Here is a 22,898-nt window from a genome sequence, read left to right on the forward strand (position 1 = left end):
TGCTGTACTTAGTTGTAAAAGTTAGAACTCTATCTGGAGCGCATAGTAAGTATTCGAACTGGAATAGTGCGTCTATCATATACAATATTTATTTATAAGGAATTGGGTTTCCATGACGTACTACTGTGTACTATTTATAATAAGCATCAGTTTTCCAACTCGTAGTATGCAACTGGAATGTATCTGCATTTCGAAACTCTTTCTTCATCCTTCAACTGTACTTTAAGCGCTAATTTTTCATGTAGGTTCTGCGGAACGAAGTGAAATTTGAGAACTTTCAATCAAAATACAGTATATTACAGCTTATAAATTTATTACCATGTATCGCATGTATAGATGATTTTGGACTACAGTAGAAGAGATATTTAAACGTGAATTGCCTTAAAATTTCACTTTTACCTTCTAGTAACAGGCTGTTACCGCATATAACGCAAATAGTGCTATGAATGCTTCCTTCTGTGATATATAATATGGTCCATTTATATATTTAGGCGTTTAAAGCTTGTAGCTGAGCGTGAAAAATCCAATCATGAACAATTAAATGAATATCGTATCAAAGTCGATCAAATGAAATCCAACTCAGAAAAGAAAATTGAGCAATTCATTGACGACAAAATTAAAGCCTCCGAGCAATTTGCAGAAGTACAGCTATAATTTGATAGAAATGCATTTACGAAATTGCAGTTTTAATACATGAGTTGCTTTAAATTATGTTCGAAATGATCTGAGGATACTTTATAGAAGTATCAATGCAAATTACTTCGTATTATTGTTAACAGTAGGGTTCCATTGCTATGAGTTTAATTTAATTCCATCGGATGACACACTGAATCTATCTTATGTACTCTCCATTTTGTTAAATTATGTCGTATCTCTCTCTCTTATGAGTATAGTTACATGATGATAGTACGTACAGTATTGCGTTAGATCTAGGAGTTAATGGGCAACAGTTACGATTATAATCCTTGAACATTAACTCTTTAATAAGCTGTGATTTGCACCTCGTACAATATAGGAAGTGGCCAAATTACGGTCTGAAGCCAACATCGTTAAGGAAAAACTGCAAAAGTATGTGGCTATACGAAATTGATAGTTTGATATAATTTTCAATATACGAAATAAGAGCTGTAACTGTAAACTAATTGCAGGAGTGATTCAGAGATTGTGAAACTACAACATCTTTTAAAAGAGTCAGAATCAAGATTAAACCAACACGAGAAGTAAGCGATAGTAATGATACTGTAGTATACTGTACTAAGCTGCTGTGATTCCGATACATGGTTAACCCAGTTATTTTGCAATTACTCCTATGTACCGGTATTCAGTTTACTTGAAAAATACAAGGAACAAGGCAAAGAATTGGATTGCTATAAGATGAAGGCCACCAAAGCAGATTTGAGGATTTCAGTAAGTAATAATGATTACGATCAAAAACGACTTGAACGTAACATACGCGCATTGCAATAGTACTGCAGTTCTAGTGCCGCGACGTTGAGCCTTTACGTATTAGGTGCCATATTTCACATTACTTCCATACCGTACTAGGCTGCAATTGAAACTGCAATAAATATAAGCTTTTTTAAAACGTTAAAACGAAATGTATTGGGCTAAATGTCCTATTTGTAATCAATATTTGACTGCACTATTTTTTATAACTTTAGGTACTTGAAATTGAAAACGACAAGTTAAGAACAGAGAAATCATTATCTAATACATCTGAAACTTTCTTAGGCAAAATAAAGGAACTTGAAGAGAGCTGTATGATATTGCGCGAAGAAAATCGACGCCTTATGTAAATTAAAAAACGATCGTAATTTACGAAAACGATCGATAGTAAATCGATTTTACGAATTGCGTTACTACTAATGAATCTATGATATTTTAATTGTCTGACAGTCAGAATAAGAGAAACAGTATGCTGCAAACGGAAGAAATTGAAAATCTTAAAAACAAATTAGCAAGGATTGAACCACTTCGATTGGAGAATGCTGAATTAAAATCTCGTATTGAAGTATTACCTGAGCATTTTCATATTTCACATCGCTGATATCTTGAATTATACGCGTACTTGCTAGTACATGTTTAATAAATGTGTTTATAGAAAATATAAATACATTTTTTCTTATTTGCAATATTTTGTCAAAACCTGCGTTTCTCTATTTTTGTCAGGAATACATGGCTGCGTTTAGTAAATGGAAAGCCATCGACGAGAACAGTAAACCAATGTAAGCGTAAACAAATTAATAACCATTATGGTCAAGCTATGTACTAGCTTATTTATTATTACAGAATTTCGTATCTACATGTACATTTTTCTTTCATAAGATCCCCTGATTGTCTTATTGGAACTGTAAGCGATCTACGGCGTAAAAATTCTTTGTTGCTGGAATCGAACGGAGAACTCAATAGCAAGTCTGTTATTATCTCATTGACTGATTAAGACACTTAAAGCCGTAAATCTAAATATAGTCTATCTACAGGGCTAGTCAGCAAAATACTGCATACGAAGCGTTAGTTACTAAATTAGCTACTGCTCAAAAGGACTTACTTGCTTTCAAGGTATTGCGCAAAATTTTAAAATATGTCTACATTCAAGCTCTTAAGTCTTGTTAAACAGTGCTAAAATCTTTAGGAAAAGGTTGAACTACAAGCTGAGTCCATAAAGCGATTAGAGAAAAGACTGTTATTCGTGACGAAAGTATGCAGAATTTATTAGGGCAATATAACTTCCTTAAAATATATTAAATATAATACCCTGATACTTGAAGTCAATTTTTTGTACCATTAAGGAAAGAGATGGTATAAGGAATGTGCTGAATAGCTTTAATGCGGATGATATCTGCGACCAAGCTGCTTCTCAACTACTCAAGGTTGGTTGATCTTAAATGTTCATTTCAAGTGTAATTTGATAATAGACTATCCAGCTACCTGAACTAATATTACCATACAGACAGAAAAAGACTTAGAAGCTTGCTATAAGCGTATCGAACAGTTGGAGGTATGTTCGATGCTGCCACATTAAATAGTTCAATACATAGTAATATTAATTATTGAAATGCATCAATTTGAAGAATACGATACTTTCGAGGTATTGGTGTGCTTAACACGGTCATTGCGTAATGATTTCATGAATACCCTTTACTACAGGCAGAAGTTGAAAGTCAGAGGACTTTAAGAAGAATTGATAACAGAGATCTTAAAGAGGTACTGTTCTTGTTCCTAATCTTAGCTTCGGAAATACACAAATCTTATTTCGGTAATTATAATTTTAGAGAACAGTTCATCTGGAGACGAAGTCTCCAAGTAATACTAGTAGTACCGAGTACGATGCTTTGCGTGAGCCTTGGCGAAGTATTAGGTGAGCAAAGTTCATCGAATTGTAAGATAGTTTCATAATAATGTAATGTTATCTCAAACATTTACAAGCAGGGAGCGGCTAGCAATCTTGGAAAGGGAAAAGGTCGAGTGGTTAGAAGAAAAAGAAAGCTATGAAGGAATAAAAGAAAAGAAGCACTTGCAGGTATATTCACAGCTACATAGTATAATTTAGAATTAGGTTAAATTATTAACCATGTTAGTGACTATTGTTATTTGTACTTGACTGTCTCAATAATTATGAAATTATAGGGCTACTATGATCCATTAACAACCAAAATTATACACTTCCGCAACAACCCTGCTTTTTTAGCTGCTGAAAATCGAAAACTGGTATTACAACAGCTACGACGCGAATGTGACCGTTTGAAAGAAATCATTCTGGGGTCTGAATCTTCGAACCCTTCTAACTTAAAAATTTTACAGAAAGAGATACGAGGTATATATTGATATAGTTTTTTTGGCTTTAAAAATCCTTGACGGAATACACGTTTAATTTGAGCGAAATCTTCTCAATTACAACTTAACTGGAAAATTCTTATATGGTCGTATGTGTACGTTAGAGTTACGTGAACAACTAGCTAATGCAGAAAAATTTAATCAGCGCTTAAAAGAGGTTGGTGCATAACTCCTTATAAACTATTACTGTATTCTACGAGCTAAAACTTCTACCATGTTTTAGAGAATATAATTCGTAATAACCCGCATTTTTCATTATTACATACCTTAGATAGTTAGAGAAAAGATAAAAGTATTTCGTGAAGCGTGCTATATCTTGACTGGCTATAGAATTGATGATATAGGCGAAAATAGATACAAATTACAATCTATTTATGCGGAACATCCTGGCGATTACCTCATTTTTAGTGTACGATGTTATTCTTCTTGACGTTTTTATTATTCAATTTTTAAAAAGTTGCGGACTATTGTCTAATGATTTCTCATGCCTTATCGTCTATAGATTGCAACTGGAGGGAAAGTTAATCTGCTAGAAACAGATTTTTTGAATACTATCGCTGACTTGCTAGACAAATATGTTTCTGCCTATAACGCTATTCCAGCACTATTAAGTGCTGTTACTATGCAGCTATTTAATTTACAAACTATACAGTTGACATCATCTGATGCGTTGTAACTTACTCTTGTTTAAGCACGTTTTGAATTAAGTTAATTGCAACATTACATCATTGGTGATACTAATTTTATTATTACGGTTATCAGTCTAAAATAAAATCGATGTTGGCTTATACATGATAGCAATTTCTATTCATACTACATTAAAACTGTCACTTGGCTTCGGCATACGATTTATACATTTTTGCAATCTATTCGAATTGCACATTGAAGTAAATGCTTTACTACATACTTCTTTCTAAAAGATTCATAAGTCCCTACAGAAATACCACTTAATAATGCAATATATATATAATATGTCTGATGCAAGGTGCCATACATCCTACATATAACCAATTTACAAATACAAAGCGCTGTATTACATAACCTTTGACGTACACAGCTAGTACTATAAATTGTATGTTTGAGTTACTATAAAACTAGCGTTTTAATCTTTTATAATTTCGTCAGGATTAGTTTTACAAGTCTATGCTCCATAAAGGAACATGTTATCTTATTTATAACCGGGTCAGTACGATATGCCGTATTGTCAGATAATACCGTATAGAAATAATTGATTATCACTTATTGTCGATAGATCAGCCTTTATACTTACACATTCGATAAAAAAAATCTAAACTCGTTAAGCAGATACATCAAAAAATGTGCTAAGAGCATTTACCAAATCTTGTACTGAATACTTTACGTATTTGTCGCGATTCTTGGTAAACTGGCTATTCCCGTGCCTATTTTAATGAAAATTGTACATGAGAGAGTTGAATGAAGGTGGTGATGTAATAAATTACACTAAATCCAATAAAAGTTTCCGATAAGATTTGTACGTACTTTTGGAGAAATGCCTCATATAATGGTACGACAGTATCAATATTTTCCTTTCTTATGTTGTTCCGCAACTGTTCATCAGGTATTGAATAATGCTGCTGAATCCTCTGAACTTCTTCGAAACCGGTATTAAAGGCCTATCGTGAATACATACACTTAGTTATTAATGCCGTAACGGTTATTGCGATGAAATCTGACTATCCATGAAAAGTTGTAATGCCAATAATTTACCTTAAAACGATCTTTTATTATTTGTCGTGATCCTCTACTCATCTACAAATACAGTTATGCTAAATCTTAGAAATGGCGATTTAATTTCCTTTGAATAGCTGCAGAAAATACGCAAAAGTATAAACTTGACAAAGAATAAAGACTTATAAATTCAAAATATACCTTTGAATCATCCGAACCGCTATGGTAAGATTTATTTTCTTCAATTAGATTTTGAATAATCTTATTCCAACTGATTTAGGAAAAAATTAACCCCAATGTATTTCTTTTTCTTACTGAATGTTGTACTATGTGAGTATTTGTATAAGTTAGTAACAAATTATTTGGCCTACCATTTCTGATAACTGTGTTGTTGATTAGCAATGAGCGCTTTGTAGTGTTCTTCAAGCGTAATTTCGCCATCTAATGCGTTTATCCACTCAATAAGACCAGATCTAATAGACAGAATTTAAAGGTTCAGATATCACATTAATGGCTAAAATCTTTAAGCAAGGAATGGGATTGACCTTTCTAAGGATTTTATTATATGATGGTAGTTGTTCATCAAGAATATGCTTTGCAAAGCCACATTTTCGTAACACTTGGCTTTCCTTTCTAAATTAAGACCTAATGCTCCGAGAACTCTGGCTGCAATAGCAGACAGAAAATGCGAAATATCCCTTATGAAACTGATTACGGCTGTAAATATCGCTAAAAAGAGCTTTCAACCTATATACGATCCAAGAATAGTCTTGCATTGTCCGTGCCCAAGCTCTTGAGATAATGGTGCAGCAGAATCCGTCGCTATAGGCATTATATAAAACATTTCAGTTCCATTTGCAAAAAAATTTGCAAAATAAACGCGGAAGGCACTGCACAGGACATCTTTTGATACGGTCTTGTAACTACAGATACTTGCAAAAATACTGCTTTTTACAGACAAATCATTATATAGTAATGTAATACTCACTCTGATAATTGAGCATATCCCCAGCAATCTCTGAATATTCCATGAGATGTTCCATGAATATTATCGTCTATTAAAGAGTATCAAAAAGTAATCAGTTATACTTCGAATATTTATATTGCTATAATATACGTATGAACTTGCAATATGAACGATAATGATGAAAATAAATCTCACATTGCTAGTAAGCTCATGGACGGTGCCATCCTTTGGTAGATTCGATTGTTTATCCGGATCGTTCTGAAAAGTTTTACACACGTAATTTGAAGTAGGGACTGCTGATTTTTTATTCGTACGATAGCAAATCAAATTATTACTGCATTATACCTTTATACTAGCAGTAAATTCCTCCAGACCTTTACCACCCTAATTACCAGAAGCAAACCTACATCAACTAAATAAATTGGTATTCCATGTAATGATCAATACTTACTGCCTCTTTGAAACTAGAAATCAAACTTTTTAACTTCATGCGAGCTGAGTTTGGAAGAGCCTACAAAATAATGGAAGTCATTGCAGTTTCATTCCCGTATTAAATCATGCTAAATGTCCCACTGACCTTAAAGATTGCTTCATAATCGGAAGCCATATTTCTAAAGTGTCTTAATATTGGGCACGTATGCAAGATTGATGCGTATTCATTCTTGGATATGCATACCTTCCTCACCGACGTAACTATTTTCTGACAAACATCCATTTCTATTATGTAATTGGCAATTTAATAGCATAATTACGTTGTACAATACCTCGCCTTCTCCACAAATGAAAATCAATGCCTTTTTCAGCAGACTTGAGAAGGCTAAGCTCCAGTATTTATTTGGTAAAACTGACTTCGTCAATTCCATTTCGGTCTAAAATAGCAGGAGATTGATTCAATTCCGTGAAATTATCTAAACATGGTAACTACTTTATCACAATTACCTGTGACAATTTCACAAATGCAATGCATAGTAGCGGAAAGATATACGCTTGCTCTAGATTTCTGCATGAGATCGAAGCAACAACAAAAATAAATAAAACAAGAGACACCATTTATATCAGAAACATTTCAATATTACACAGAATCTTCAGCTCCCGCTCCGGTACCTTCTGAAGACAGTACGGTTGAATTCTTACGTATGGCTAGATTGATATCAATAGCTTAGCATTTTATAAATGTAGTTGTTCCACTTAAACCGATTTTGATATCAGCTAATGAAATAAAATTAACAAATGTGTAGGTTTATCTACCTGGCGATTGTATAAACGCAGATGAGGGCATTCTTTTTAATCTAGCATAAAAAAACTTGCAATTACACGCTTGAAGAATGAAGGAAGCAAAATCGGTGACTATTTCTTACTCCTTGCGTTTCCCTGATGATTTATGCTTTTTTTTGCTTTCAGCTTCAATAGTCACTAATTTATGGATATATGAAAACGCAATTATTTATTATAGAAACTTAACCTACATAAATCTCAAGAATTTTTTCTTAATACTGACGCGAATTAAGTTTCTTGTTTTGTCCTGCCTGTGTTATTAAAATAAAATTTTAGATCTTAAAAATCACTTGCAATAATGACTACAAATGCTATGTAAAATCAATTTACGATGCTACTTACGACAGTCGATACCGTAATGGTAACACTTGTAGCTTTATGAATATGGTCCTTTAATCTGATCGCGAAATGGTATAAATATCATTAACAAATATATCGGACAAAGCACTACTAAATAAAATCGTCTGTCTACACATTACACAGTCAATGAACGCTCGAATATATCCGATCTGACTTGGGAATAGGCTTCGACAAAACCTAAAAATAGGCACTACCTAAATAAATGTTATCTATTATAATATACTAACGCTTAAAAAGCTTTTGTTTGTACCTTCATTACTAGCGACCTCTGATAGCCAATTAGCGATAAGCCTCAATTTATCTAAAGCAGATTCTGATAAGTTGCAAGAAATGAATGTTTAGTTTGTTCAAGATTTCTATTGCTTATTTTTTACTTAATTCTAAATATGACAACTTTAAAGGCAAAGTGACGTTAGGTAATTACTAAGTCCTTACCACATATATGTTCAATTGCAAGTTCAGGCACCGCATCGATGCTGTTAGTTGATGTTAGAGAATTCAGTGATCCATGCGAACTGAGGGATATTGCATCTGCGGGTGATCGTAAAGAAAATCGGTTATTTGATTTTACAGTTAACCAATGAATTTTAGAATGCGTAAATCAATTTACCTAAGTCGTAATGACTATTTATTATCTCCTGCAATTTTGCAGGCGCTACTGGTTTACAATTATGCATCAATATGACACGAAATTCTCGATTAAGATAATCAGCACCTTCAATAAATAATGATTTCTATAGAAAAATTTAATGAAAGAATAAAAATGCTTCTTTATATTGAGATCAAGGAATTTATTCTATTGACGTTCCAATCTAAATGTAGGAGAGTGTTATGCAGTAGTAGAAAATGCAGAAAATTTCTTATTTATTACTGTACATAATGGCATACACATTTTTCCAAATCGTGGCTTCCCGGTTTGCTTTTCATGAAAAATTCGACACATTTTCGTAACTTTTCCAAGCTTCTCAAGTAGCTATCTATGTTGTCGGATGGCCTATAGAAAGCCAATAATATTAGTTAATTTTAAATCATTGATTCACAGTATTAATAATTATATACGGTCATATACACAATTTCATATTAGGGTTACACTATCGTAATTTTCAACAGTAGTATAGAGCGGAGCAACATTTCCTTTTAGATCTAAGTAAGAAATTCCTCTTTAAATCGATAACTTTGGAGTACATAATTTTACCCCCTCTTAACGTTATTTTCTTCTTCTTCTGGAATTTGATGTATACTGATAAGCTTATCAGTCATGGTTGACGCCTTTTCAATATCTTACTGCTGGTTAAGGTTGATCAACACATACAAATCTAGTATTTCTCGTATATTTAGGTCATTAAAGTTACATACTTATGCCCTTCGTAAACATATTAACTGCAGTAAAAGTTATATTCAAACAAATGGTAATGATACTCTCCTGCAGTAAAGTAAGATGTTCTGTTTCTTGATGAACTGGTGTTATTGCTTCCTCAAGTTTATGAAGGCGGCTTTCCATCGAAGTAAGGATGGTTATCTACAATATACAGTATAGTATTGTTATTACAATGAATGTTGTATTATATTAAATTCTAAAATTATAAATACCATTCTGAGAAAAATTCAGATATGTGTAATTATAGACAATCGAAAAGATGAGATAGTAGTAAACAGTATATATAAAATTGTTGCTATTCATATAAATACTAATTTAGATCCTTCGAATCCAAGATGTAACATTACATTAACAAATAAATCTAATAGAGGTCGATATTAGCAAAGGATAAGATATTTTCTATTTATGCTGCATTTACTAGCTACTAATAGTTTCTATATTTTATTTTTTAGTCTAATTTTTTCAATTGGTGTGATTTACTATATGAAAATTATTTCTGAAATGCCTCCAGTTTACTTCTTACAAAAAGATTTCATATCTTACCATTCCAAAAGTCAGTTGTTCACTTTTACTAAGACTTTCCTTTAAAAGCGATAATCCATCTTCTTCCTGTTCAATGGAATCATGCAATAATACAATAATAATTACCCTTGCAGATGTATGCTGCCAGCGAATAAAATATAACAAGTAACACAAATATCATGGCAGCATTAAACTATACATTACTGTATATTGCTATATGCAAGTTATCCTTTAGCTGTATTATTTTAAGTAATTAATTATCAATTCTTAATACAAAGTATTACCTTAAAATAACCTACATCATACCATTGATTTACAGTAATCTTACAAGCTAGGTGTATCTACTTGTATAATGATAACTAAAATATCGGAAAGAAGAAATCAATAATGGGGTACGGTAATATAATGCCTAGTGATCTGATCAATTTGGAAATGGAAATGTTAAACTCCGATACAGTACACCAAAGGTAATTCAGATTCCCTAAAAATTAGGAAGTAGGAGTATCCCTACAGTGGATCACCAGCCGATAACTGATTGTAGTAGCTTATGAATTATATAGTTAAAATTTTTAGTTTTGGCTAGCATAAATTGCATTACTATGAATAACAATATTTCATTGCAGCCAGGATGGGACACCGTTAGCAATATCATTGTTACAGGCCTGATTACAGTACGATGTCAGGTGTAAATAATGTAATGATTATACCATTAAAAACGCTCAGACTGAAAATCATATATCTGCATAATATATACCTATCACATTTTACTGTACCTTAACAGCAACATAAAACAAACATAAAATATAGCATGGATGTATTCGTTTTATCTCATAATAATACTACAGTATGCTACAATGCATAGCGCTGTAAATAAATGGTAGCAGTTGGTCTTCTAATGGAACTATTCAAATCCTATGTGAAAAGGACAGTACCTTATTCATACATGCGATTTGATAAAGTAAAATGTGACAGTATATGATTTTCTTTTCTTAATACTGATTAATTACAGGAGAGAATTGTCAAAGTATCTCATCATCAGATTTTTAAAATATTCCTTGACTGTCAAACGTCAAATTTGATCTCGATTTACAGTTAATGATTTTATTGTACCTTGTGCACTGACTATAGTTATCTCTAATTTCAAAAGGATATTTACTGAGAGAATAAGCATTTTGTATAATACTATTTTACTCTAGTTAAATTTAAGATTTGTGGTATTCGTAGATAGCGTTGCTGTATCAGCTGGCGTAGCAATAGCTCTCGAAAGGGGATTTGCCTAACCTGTTTTAATTTAATCTCTAGAGCTATTTTCTGGATAGAAATATTCTCCATCACAATGTTATGGATATTCCTGAATAAAGTTTAGAATGATAGCCAACGTTTAGTAGATACTAGAAATGCATCCGTATTCTATCGCTCGTCTAATGATCAGCTGCAGTACTGTACAGTATTGCCTAAAGTAAAAAGAAATGAATAAAAAAGGACTATAAAGCAGGATTATGGCTATACTGTATTGTGGGCACATCTGATCACGGTCTAGAACCAAACTGAGTACTGTACTGTACTGTACAGTATTACCTCGCCACACCCGAGAACCTGTAATTTACAGTACACAGTACAGTATAGTAGTTGGCATGCTGTACTGTACAGTACGAAACAAACAACGCACAGTACATTATACTGTGGCTAACCGTACAGTATTGTACAGTACTGTACAGTACAGTACTGTACAACAATTAGCTGAGATCATTACAGTAGCAGTACAGTACTGTACAGTACAGTACTGTACGTCTGAGTGAATGTACAGTACAGTACCGCTAGAGTTAGGTATGGTAGACTAGATACAGTACTGTACAAACGCGGCATTGATATTTCTCTTCTTCGTTAGCGCATTTCGATGCTCATCAGTTACTATAATTAATTAGATGTTAAGTTTTAAGTTCAATATTAATACGGCGCTTTCGTTTACTGAATAGCAGATCAAGATTGAGTAAAATTTATCACTGATACTCACGCTGCAGTTGAAGGGGCGTAATCTCGTAAGATTTCGTTAATTGTTAAATGTTCTGAACTCTAGCTGTTCCTTGAATGCATCTCTAGTAATTTCTTTAAATTAAGCAGCAGTAGTGAAAAATAGATCATACGAGTAAAATGGGGCGACGATCAACATCAACTACTAAAGGCGGCCGTTACATGAATCCTACTGATCAAGCGCGTAAGATTTCTTTTGAGACTAGTCTTAAAATTAACATAAAATTGATACGAATACGTTAATTAATTGAGGCACTTTGCTAGATTTTACTTGGTATTTCAAATTATGCTACAGTATAGTGAACGTTTAATTGTATTATAACAATAATATATCGTAATCATATACGCTCATATGATATATATTGGTTATTTGTTAAAATTTGAGGAAAATTTTCTGATAATTATGAGTAATTTTGTGAGCTTTCTCGCTTAAAATCATATCTCACGCTTTTATTAGGCAAAGAAGCGAGAAAAAAAGAGTTAAAAAAGGTATAACAAGTAATAACAATAGCTAAATTGCACTTAAGAAAATTGTAGTGAGTTACCAAAGTAAGCAACACACGAATCATATTCATTTAATTTCTGCAAAGATTTAGCCACAGTGCAGTCTACTCATTAGCCAAGATTAAAAACATGCATTTATGATCATACATTGTCACTGTCCTTTAAATTATTCTACGACTCTATAAGGCAATAATTATATTTTGAGAGGCGTAGAACTCGATGGTGATGAAACTTACGCTGAATGTACAACCTACAGTACTGTACTGTACTATACATACATACTTTCATTACAGATACATGAATTTACCTATTTATCCTTAATATTGCAATCTACACTGAAGTTCGTAGAAATGCTAGTACATGCGCTTGTGCATTTCATATTCATACATATGTTACTTACTTCCTACACCTTTTAAGGCGTTCCTTCTTAATTATATGTACAGTACAAACCAGTTTTGCTGATCATAGTTTAAGTTAAGTATGATTCTGCGATAGCTAGCTGATGTAATTCTGCTTTACTAGAATAAGAAGCAACGAAAATTTGTGCGAGAAGCTGTATTGAGGAGTAGGAACCCTAAAAGTATACTTGAAGAAATTGAAAAACTGGAGCAACAAGGTTTGTACTTGCAAAATTGTAGTCATTTTCTGAACAACCCTGGTTTCTGCGTTTGTAAAGATTAAATAGGGTACCAGCTTGTGTGTGCAGATTTATTGGAAAGGTGCTCAATTACATAGGACACGCATTGTGTATACTCACGAATTTAAGGATTCAGTATGCTGAACTTCGGTAGCATAGTATAGCTACTGAGTCGTTGTGTATAGGATTACTATAAATACTGTGTGTAAATGACTAACTGATGTAGATAAAGCTGCATTCTACGATTAAAATTTATGAATTAATAGATAATTAAAATTGAAGTACGATGTTAATTGCGATATCTTATATGAAAATCACCTTCGTTCAGTGCCAAATTATTTAAATGTATAGAGCAAATCCTTATCGTTAGTGTTTCTAATGCTATAGCAATCTTTTTACATTTTAATAGAATTAGAAGCTGGACTGACGGCTGCATCAAACGATAAACCATTAAAAGAGAAAAGGAGAAAATTGAAAGAGTGTTTTGATAAAACTATAAAACTGTTCGTTAGTATCTTATCTCTATAATAATCAATAAATTATTAATAGCTAGTGACAGAAATATTAAAAACATAGCGAAAATAGCTATGACGATAGCAAGTGCTAAAGATTTTCAGTAAAAAATTTATAGCTTTTAGGTGGTGGCATATAGAGTATTATGTGCATAATCCTTGCACTTAAAGAATGCTGTTTGCTAGCCAATGTATTGTACGATTTTAATTTTAACCTATCGACTGCCATCCTACAGGAAAAGGAAGACCCTGACCGATATAACGAGTACAAAAGGTAACGAGTTCATTGTACTTGATTCTGTGAATTACTTTAGCGTTACTTAAGAAATTCATAGATATCGAAATTACAGTATATTGCTATCATACTCGAATACATTACAGGATGGAACTAGAATATGAACAACGGCGAAAGAAAGTAATATATTGCTATGGTAAGCTGTGGAAGATTTTTTTAAAATTTGCGTAGCTCTTTTGATACTAATATGTAATATAATGATACTTCCTTACTTAAAAGAATCTAAGCGCAAAGCAATGGCTCTTCCTTTAGATGATATTCCACTTCCTGATACAGTAACCGGTAAATTGAAGACTTAAATTTTTCTTACTCTTAAAATGCTACTAAGGAATGCCTGTCACGTATGATCTATCGCACTTAATTTCATAAATTATGCACATATATGTAAACATTTAGATAACGACGTGCTCTCTGATGATATTCCTTTACCAGAAGAAGAATATGAGCTGAGGTAACTATAGCAATAATTAAAGTACAGATCTATCTCATTTTAATATTCAAATTCCTATTTCATTAGTGATGAACTAGCTACCGAAACGAATATCAAAGCTTCTAATGTAAGAAGTGCTGACGCTGAAGATCATGATGACAGTAATGATGATGACGACGAGAGCTCTAGTAGCGATTCCAGTGATAGTACTAGCCCACTCGATGAAGATCTATCAAATAAGTATATGAGTAATATATTTCATCTTGCTGAGCGATAATACGGTATCCCAATTAATATTGCTATGCAAGGCGTTTTGACGAATACTTTTTATGATATATGCAGAGTTTACGATGAAGTTCAAGGAGATCCATCCAGTAAGTTTCCACTGAGCTTTGATGATAAAACAAGCAAATTGAGCGATAATAACGCTGGGAGAATCCCAACAATTATTCCTGGTCCGCCATCACATTTCTTGGCGACGTTATCGCGGCCTCCATTCATGCCACAAATACCTCCAGGTCTCCCAAACCGCTTACCGCCTGGCCCTCCTCCTGGACCTCCACCTACTAATATATTACGGCCTGGAATGCCTCCACCAATGGCCACTTTTATGAGAAATTCACAACCATCATTAACTTTACCAGAATCGGCAACTCCTCAACCATCTACTACTAGCAATACTGATAGATCCGATGATGCACCAATAGACCTCAGTTGTAAAAAGAATTCAACAAGTGCAACTATTAGTGCTAAGCCTCAGTTGCGTAGTAATACATCTGAAGTAAAAAAATTTGTTCCACTGTCACTACGCGTTCGTAGAGATCAGGCTATAAAGCAGCAAGCGATGAAACCAATAGTCCAAAGTAGTATTTCTACTATGCCTGTAGCTACCTTGAATCAGTCCTCAAAAAATTCCAATAAGTTTTCTACAGATGTAGCATATGCAGACTTTATGAAGGAAATTCAAGGCCTTTTGTAAATACATTTTAGAATAAAGGCATCGTTGTTTTACCTAGCAGAGTGCAATGCATATTCTAGTGCTACTATTTTAATTTCGCTCTTCCGTCTAGAAGTTTTCGAAAAGTACGTTACCGTTGATAACTAACCAAGTAATTATGGTGTCAAGCTGCTATACGTTAATAACTATAATAAAAGACGATTACTGAATATTTAGCTTATTTCAATACAAATATTGTGTTATGATATTGAATATATAGTAGCGGAGCATTACTGCTTGAATCGATTGCACCTTAATAGACTAGAACTGATTTTTAGGAATAGAATTCATTCGTCTACAATTGCTAGTAACTTACAGGTAGTCGTTTGATTTATATAAGCATTTCGTAATGAATAATCCCCATTTCTTTCATGTAATGTGCAGCATATAAATATGTGGCTTAAAAGCTTTATAGGTAAATGTATTAATGTAATATTGACTATAATCAAAGACCGTCAGGCGACACGATAATTTTTGATACAGATCTCTCTCACTATTCTCACCAGGATTAATAAATAATGATAGATTAAATCGCCTCGCTCATACTTGATTTTAAATGTATGAAATTAAGATCCAAGTTGTTAGAACAGCAATTAATGAACTGCTAAAATAATCTGCTTTAATTTGACAAAATTAAAATTTATTACGCCCCAACAGTCTTGCACCAATTCTCACTATATGCCAGATCAAAGGATTATAAGAACCTTTGGCCGGAGCTATATGAAAGTAATATGTAACTCACTCATGTAGGAGTACAGTAGTTACATTGCAAGTACTTATCATTTAGATTGATAAGTTTTCAATTAAAGCCTGGAAGATACAGCAACTTCCATTATACTAGATCGACACTGAATCTATAAGCTACAAAACAAATTGCATGCACGTATGAGCGAGCAAGTATTATTTAGTATAATCTATAACATTACTTGAAGCTATTGTACTATTTTGTATCCAGCATACAGCTGTAAGTTGGATACTTCATCCAAAGTATAATTTGGATAGCAATAAAGTGCTAATAAGATATCCTTTAGCTAAAACAATCAAGTAAACTGGATTTCAGATCCTAATACAGTACAAGCAGAATATAGTTTATTTATTAAATATCATGGTATCTATTCGAACTTACACATCCAGCACTTACTAGTGCTGATTCAGATTATTATAGTAATAGCGTAAGTAGACATCAAATATTTAATGATGGATTTAATATATATACGTAAGGCTAATGCATTTTACAAGATGACTCTTGAGTCATCTTACGACTATTGTTCCAAGATATTTAGGAAATAAATAAGAAACATTAATTTATAGTAGCATTGCGTAACTACTATATAGATCGTTTTCATTTCTAAAATTATTATAACCACTTGCGCTATACAAGTGGCAGTCAGTAATTCAGTTATATTAATACAAAACCAATCAATAGATTTAGTTGAGCCAGCTCTAAAGAGTCATTCTATACCTTTACTCATGTCAGTTACTGCAGTTAATATTTATAAGCATTTTAAGGGATTACTTAAATGTCTTTGGTGAAGCAATATTAAGATCAAATTAATTAAAGTAAGCTATTGCGAGTAAAGGTATAACGCCATGATTGTCGTCCTTACTTTAGAACTTTTGTAATATGTAAAAATGTAATGATTTATATATATCTGCATTAAACAAACTATTAATCCTTCAGTTCGTTCGTATTAAATTAAAAAATAAAACGACTACATAGCCACTTAAAATGATGAAACTTAATTAATAGAATCAATCAGATGATTTCGAAAATATCATGATTTCCGAGAAATATGAATATAATCACATATGTAATGTAATAAATATCGTATTCAAATAAGGCGATAGTCTCAATGAAACTTAACGTTAATTCAACTATTATACTAAACATTCATGATTAGTGGTACACTTATAATAAAACAACAGAATTGATTGTTCGAATATCACTACTATTCTGAAATAAATCTGATCCATCCTTAGTTTCAGACCATGGATCGGTTAACAATTCATTAAAATTCACTTGAGCTGACTTTTGATGTTCCTGAAAGTCTTGGTTAACACCAGCGCCAAGCAATGGGTCACTACAACTGTCTAGGGAACTAGGGAAACAAGAGAACCCGCGAACCATCAATTCCACATCAGGATCGTCGTTTGGTAAAATCTCTGGGATGTAATCCTCTGGGGTAAATTCATCATCACAACAATTTGAATGTGACATTGGTGGGCTAAGCTGAAAATCTGACATACTAGAAATGTTAAATAAGCTGGGATCAACACTTTCGTGACTGCTACAATCCGGTGATAAGCTATCACATGATAACGTGGTACCCTGATCAAGGAAAGCATCCCAGTTAAAACTGCGATCTAAAATATCATCCAAGATTGTTTCGCCACCTTCCTCGCGTAACCTAGTTTCTGAACTTTGCTGATCATTTCTGTGGTTCCGCTTAGATTTGATCTTTTTCTTATGTTTGCCATCATTTATAATTTTACGCTTCTTATTGTACATCAAGTTGGACTTTTTCTTGCTCTGATGATCATCTGTATCGCAACTATCAAAGTCGTGCTTGTTATCGCAACGAACACTACTGCCGTTACGGCCTTGATAACGAATGTGGCGATGGTTTTTAACTTTCTTATCATCATTTCTGTGCAAACGTTGCTGTTTGTTTTTCCTCTTATTTACTCCAGGAATTGTCTTGATTGATCAAAGTCACCTGTTGATTCTTCAGTAGCATTATCTGAAGTTTTCAGAACGAAAGATTGCTTTTTAGACGTAACGTCTTCATCACGATCCCCATTATTATGCGACAAAGACCGAAATTTTTTCTTGATTTGGTTACTATTTTTATTTTCCTTACAACTCCGCCTCTTTCTAAATATACCATCTACGAACATGTCTGCGTGTGCTGGATCTATTTTCCAAAACCCTCCTTTGCCCGGTTCATCCTTTTTTCTTGGAACTTTAGTAAAGCATTTATTCAATGATAAATTATGGCGAATGGAATTCTACAATAACAATAGAGAAATAGTAGAAATATTAACAGTTATTCATCGTTTTCATACTCAATTTTTAATGATATCATTAGACGATAGACGAAAACTGTACTAGAAAAATTTACTTTAAGTATTGTACAATGAATATATTCTATCCTATTCTATTAAGCGTTAATGTTAATTATAAGTGCCTTAATATCTGCGTTCGTAATAATTTTGTCGCATAACAATGCAATAATTACAGCCCCAGTAGTTATACTGTGTACCACGCACTTATCTAAACCTATACCTATTTTCAAAATACCCTTATATAGTGCTTAGACCTTAAATTTGGTATACAGCCTTTCGATAGTACAAAAAATAAATGAATTTTCTAGCCAAAAGTACTTCAGAAATGGATTAACGAAATAATGCCTCGATTCTAAAATTTGGCACATAAATCCATACGAGAATTTAAAGGACCGAAAATACTTGATACGATAAATTTGAAATAATGCTGATCACGTCTTCCATGTGCAAGTGTGCATATTCACCGTGAAAGAGTCGTTCCTATCTGCAGCAACACTAAATTTTAAAAATTAAACATATCTATTTATAGTATGTAGTATTAACTAGCTTGGACTAATGCTCTAATGTACAATGCGTAGCAAGTACAAACAGTAGAAATTAGGATTTTTGATCGCATCGATGTTCTTTTCGCCAATCCAGTACACAATTACTGTATTCCAATTCCAATTACGGAGTCAAGATATGAAGTGAACATAGATGAACAATATTTTCGATCCTTAAGAATTTAGAGGGCGAACTAATTTTAGGACCGAATATTTTCTAGAGAATGATAACATAGCGATAAACGTGGTTTTACAGTAGTAGTAATGGTCTGGCTAAGTGAAAACTATAAGCCTTGCGTTATAGTGTATAACTTAAAATTTAAATTCAAATGCAAAGTACAGCTATAGAGTTGTACGATATTGAGATAATATGTAGATATTTATGATCAAATTTTTAATTAGAAACCCGATTAATGGTTTTCACTTTCTATAAGTTAGGAGAAAAATTAGTTAACTCTATACTTATTTCAGTATACGAATATGTTACATATCTGTCATATATATATATATATATTATTGGCCACGTCATTACGTCAAGATTTAGCACTAAACTATTTTTACCATAATAAAAGAATTAAGCTAACGATTACGAACGATCGATCGTTACGGGAACCTCAGTCAAATCCTTTTATTAACGCTGTGAGTAATTCTGACAGGGAGTAGATCTTAATACATTTTACTGAACTCTATATATTACACATTGAAAGGCAACTACTTCTTTTAGAATAAAATAAGTTGTTGAAAGAATACAGTAATGAAGTAATGAACTTTTTTAGAGATAACAGGATATCAACCGTGCAGTAGCAGTTTAATGTAAAACAAAATTTTTACCTGCAATTTTTAATTTTACCGTACCGCTAATTATTGTAGTATTAAATGACTATTCGTGCAATCTGCTATTCCGTCTTCATTCTCAGTAATGTAATGTAATCAATTAATAGTGCTGTCTTTGTTACTTGATTATGACAAAGGGCATTTCTTCTACGATGTATTGTTATGACAGACTATACTGCAAAGGCGGTGTAGTGACTGTATAGTAGTTACTAGTTAGTGAATGGCCTCTGAAGGAATAAAGTATGCGAAGAGGAACATTAAGAAGATGTATGGCAAATAAATTTTAATACGAACAGTTATAATCGCTTTAAAATTCCTGGACCACTATTGTAAATTAAAGCTGCAATTAATAGTAGTAAATCGATTAACTGTACAGTATCGAACATCGAGAGACTGAAGGAGTAGAGGGGCGGGGAGGGGAAGTTACATTAACCAAAACTAAATTCGATAGTTAGTCCGTTACGAGAAGATGTGGCACCAGTAGAGAAAGGTTAACGACTACTGTCATGTGTGACGCATTAATAAAAGGGTTCTCTAAAATAACAATTAATTTAACTCAAGTCTGTACAGTAGTTGTTAAATTCATGGACAAAATTGTGGGCTGAGTAGAAATGTGTATGCGGAAGAAATAAAAAATAAAATTCTCGATAGTGATGCTTTGTTTTGCTACGCCATTTATAGTACGCTTGCATTTGATTAAAGGTTATAACAGCAATGATGGCGAAGATACTTACTAACAGCCAAGGCCTAAAGATGTTAGTGTATTACTGGTCAAATATACATTATTTGGCCTTATGTTGTGGATCAAAAATAAACATACTTGCTATTAAGCAAAGTCCTTATACGGGTATTACAATCATACTACGACATATAGTATTCGCCCGCGTTATCGTTACCGTAAAATTTTAAGTAATTATAGTACCGTGTTGCGAATATCAGAAGAGATATTTACAGTTACTTCCTACCTGCCAACTTGGGTCTGCGATGCGATAATACATGAAGTTTTCTCTTATCCAATTATAAATAGCACTTAGTGTAATTTTAGATTTCTTAGATTCTTTCATTGCCATACATATTAAGGTAGCATAAGAATATGGTGGTTTATGATTTGTATCTGTCTTGTAATCGATCTCTTGAGTTTTACTTTCTTGCTCCTTTATCTCACAATTACTGCTAGAGACATTCGACTTCGTTTGATCTTGGGTTGGTGATTCACTGGTAATACTTGATTTCTCAGTAGATTGCTCTAAATTAATATTCATATTCTGTAACCAATTTAAACTTGTTAAACTGTCATCAAGATTTTCAAGTACTGGCGATGTGCTAGTTTCACTACATTCGTCTGGGTTTCGAGCCTTCCAATTTTCAGCTAATTTTTGAGCCGCTAACTCAGTAGCAACTTTGTTATTTGCGAACGTTAGTAAGCATGCCATCTTTTTTTCCCCCTACTGTTAGAGCAAAATGCATAGACTGAATTAGTTTGTGACTATTAATAAGTTAGGCATTTACTATTTATAAATGGAAGATAATCACGATTGTATTAACCGTAAGATACCTTTCGGCTATAATCAGTACCAATATGTACTTATCCCTAACGCACGTCTCTTTGATCACTTTTCAGCACCGTGAACGTTTAATTCAGTAGTAAGATATAAAAAGCACTATAACTACAATTCAACATTAAAAGTTCAGTACAAGTGTACAGTAGTCGTGAAATAGTGTTTAAGCCAATAATTACGGCGCTTTCTGAATGCTGCTTGTACTTCGATGATCAACCTTGCCGAGATAACGATACTTCGATACTAAGAGAAATTTACCAAAGTTAGGATATTGAAATAAGTTTACAAAACAATGATCTCGTAGTTAAAGATAATAATAATAATAATAAAAATAAAGATTGCCAAGTTTCTAATGCAAAATATCGACGTCACTCGTTGCACATAGCAACAAAGTCATCAACAGTAAGCAAGCATGTGATTGGCTGAAATTTTCGACAAAATATTATGCAGTTACAGCCTTGGTTGCTAAAAATAATAATAATATGTAATAATATGGGAGTTCACTTCATAGAGATAAAAGAAAAAGCTAGCTATAGTTCATTTGTTATCAAGAGTACTGTCAGGCCAGGGATTTCTAAGATCTTCTTCACAAAAGTATTCCCCCCCTCCCTCAGTCACTTTGCATTGAAACGGTTAAATTAATTAATTAATTATTAATTAACTGTAAATTAAAATACTCCTGAAACAGTCCTAGTGCACAGTACCTTACACCTGTACGGTACTGTACAGTACTGTACAGTTAGTGTTATGAATATCTTTTACATTTTACTGTAAAAGACTATACAGTAGTACTGTACAGTATATCACAAAAGTCTACAGTATAGTACTGTACTGTACAGTACAGTACAGTACAGTACTGTACTGTACAGTACGTGTGTCAATCTGATACTGTACAGTATCAGTGTACTGTACTGCACTCTACAGTATTAACTTACTGTATTTTAAGTTCTCACGAGCGAGTGCTACAGTACGGTACTGTACAGTGTACAGTACACTAATCACTATTATTGCAAAAAAGTACGGTGTACAGTACCGTACAGTGTACTAGTAGTACAGTACTGTACATGCGTCGAGAAAAATTTCTTTCCGTTATGTCGATCATTTAATACTGTACAGTACAGTACAGTAGTCCCTGTTTCATACAGTACAGTATGACACAGTATACTGTGCAGTAACAAAAATTGCTTTCTGTTCATCTCGATCATTTAATACTGTACTGTACTGTACACTACTGTAGTCCCTGTTTCATACAGTATGACACAGTATACTGTACGGTGTACTTTACAGTACTGCACATACCGTACTTAGCAATGATCCCCGTGATTTGATTTGGTCTTCTTTTAGAAAGCTGATAAGCAGATTTTCGAAGTAATCCGGGCATGGTGATAATAAATTCGGCAAAATTTCACTTAAACTCAGGCGGAATCAGCTTGCAAGATTCGAGTCCTATCGTCTTAGCTTTTTAA

The 22,898-nt window shown here is 33.1% G+C and overlaps 5 protein-coding genes across 5 annotated transcripts; 2 read left to right on the top strand and 3 right to left on the bottom strand.

Annotated features, from left to right (window-relative positions):
- Window positions 1-2,175: 2,175 nt before the first annotated feature.
- On the top strand, window positions 2,176-4,510 carry TRIADDRAFT_63616 (uncharacterized protein; the record flags this gene model as incomplete). Its single annotated transcript, XM_002109198.1, has 11 exons — window positions 2,176-2,225; window positions 2,481-2,559; window positions 2,790-2,870; window positions 2,951-2,998; window positions 3,148-3,204; window positions 3,273-3,358; window positions 3,430-3,520; window positions 3,628-3,814; window positions 3,939-3,991; window positions 4,106-4,243; window positions 4,337-4,510. 11 exons carry the CDS (start codon window positions 2,176-2,178, stop codon window positions 4,508-4,510), a joined length of 1,044 nt encoding a protein of 347 aa, XP_002109234.1.
- Window positions 4,511-5,131: 621 nt separating this feature from the next.
- Window positions 5,132-7,097, bottom strand: TRIADDRAFT_53055 (uncharacterized protein; the record flags this gene model as incomplete). Its single annotated transcript, XM_002109764.1, has 12 exons — window positions 5,132-5,234; window positions 5,335-5,468; window positions 5,563-5,604; window positions 5,725-5,794; window positions 5,895-5,996; window positions 6,069-6,189; window positions 6,271-6,345; window positions 6,512-6,578; window positions 6,686-6,748; window positions 6,836-6,874; window positions 6,942-7,001; window positions 7,068-7,097. 12 exons carry the CDS (start codon window positions 7,095-7,097, stop codon window positions 5,132-5,134), a joined length of 906 nt encoding a protein of 301 aa, XP_002109800.1.
- An 896-nt stretch (window positions 7,098-7,993) lies between these two features.
- On the bottom strand, window positions 7,994-9,385 carry TRIADDRAFT_53056 (uncharacterized protein; the record flags this gene model as incomplete). The annotated part of the gene is made up of 6 exons (XM_002109765.1): window positions 7,994-8,016; window positions 8,376-8,438; window positions 8,561-8,656; window positions 8,736-8,859; window positions 9,014-9,119; window positions 9,321-9,385. The coding sequence occupies 6 exons, from the start codon at window positions 9,383-9,385 to the stop codon at window positions 7,994-7,996; spliced, it is 477 nt and encodes a 158-aa protein (XP_002109801.1).
- Window positions 9,386-12,176: 2,791 nt separating this feature from the next.
- Window positions 12,177-15,413, top strand: TRIADDRAFT_53057 (uncharacterized protein; the record flags this gene model as incomplete). Its single annotated transcript, XM_002109199.1, has 10 exons — window positions 12,177-12,240; window positions 12,514-12,545; window positions 13,083-13,176; window positions 13,607-13,704; window positions 13,946-13,983; window positions 14,091-14,140; window positions 14,224-14,286; window positions 14,401-14,455; window positions 14,522-14,674; window positions 14,777-15,413. 10 exons carry the CDS (start codon window positions 12,177-12,179, stop codon window positions 15,411-15,413), a joined length of 1,284 nt encoding a protein of 427 aa, XP_002109235.1.
- Window positions 15,414-18,296: 2,883 nt separating this feature from the next.
- Window positions 18,297-20,976, bottom strand: TRIADDRAFT_17444 (uncharacterized protein; the record flags this gene model as incomplete). The annotated part of the gene is made up of 2 exons (XM_002109766.1): window positions 18,297-18,440; window positions 20,839-20,976. Coding segments are annotated over 2 exons (282 nt in total), but the record flags the coding sequence as incomplete, so codon positions are not given.
- Between the last annotated feature and the right edge of the window lie 1,922 nt (window positions 20,977-22,898).

Source organism: Trichoplax adhaerens, genomic scaffold (assembly GCF_000150275.1).
Source record: "Trichoplax adhaerens TRIADscaffold_2 genomic scaffold, whole genome shotgun sequence".
Classification (NCBI taxonomy): Eukaryota; Metazoa; Placozoa; class Uniplacotomia; order Trichoplacea; family Trichoplacidae; genus Trichoplax; species Trichoplax adhaerens.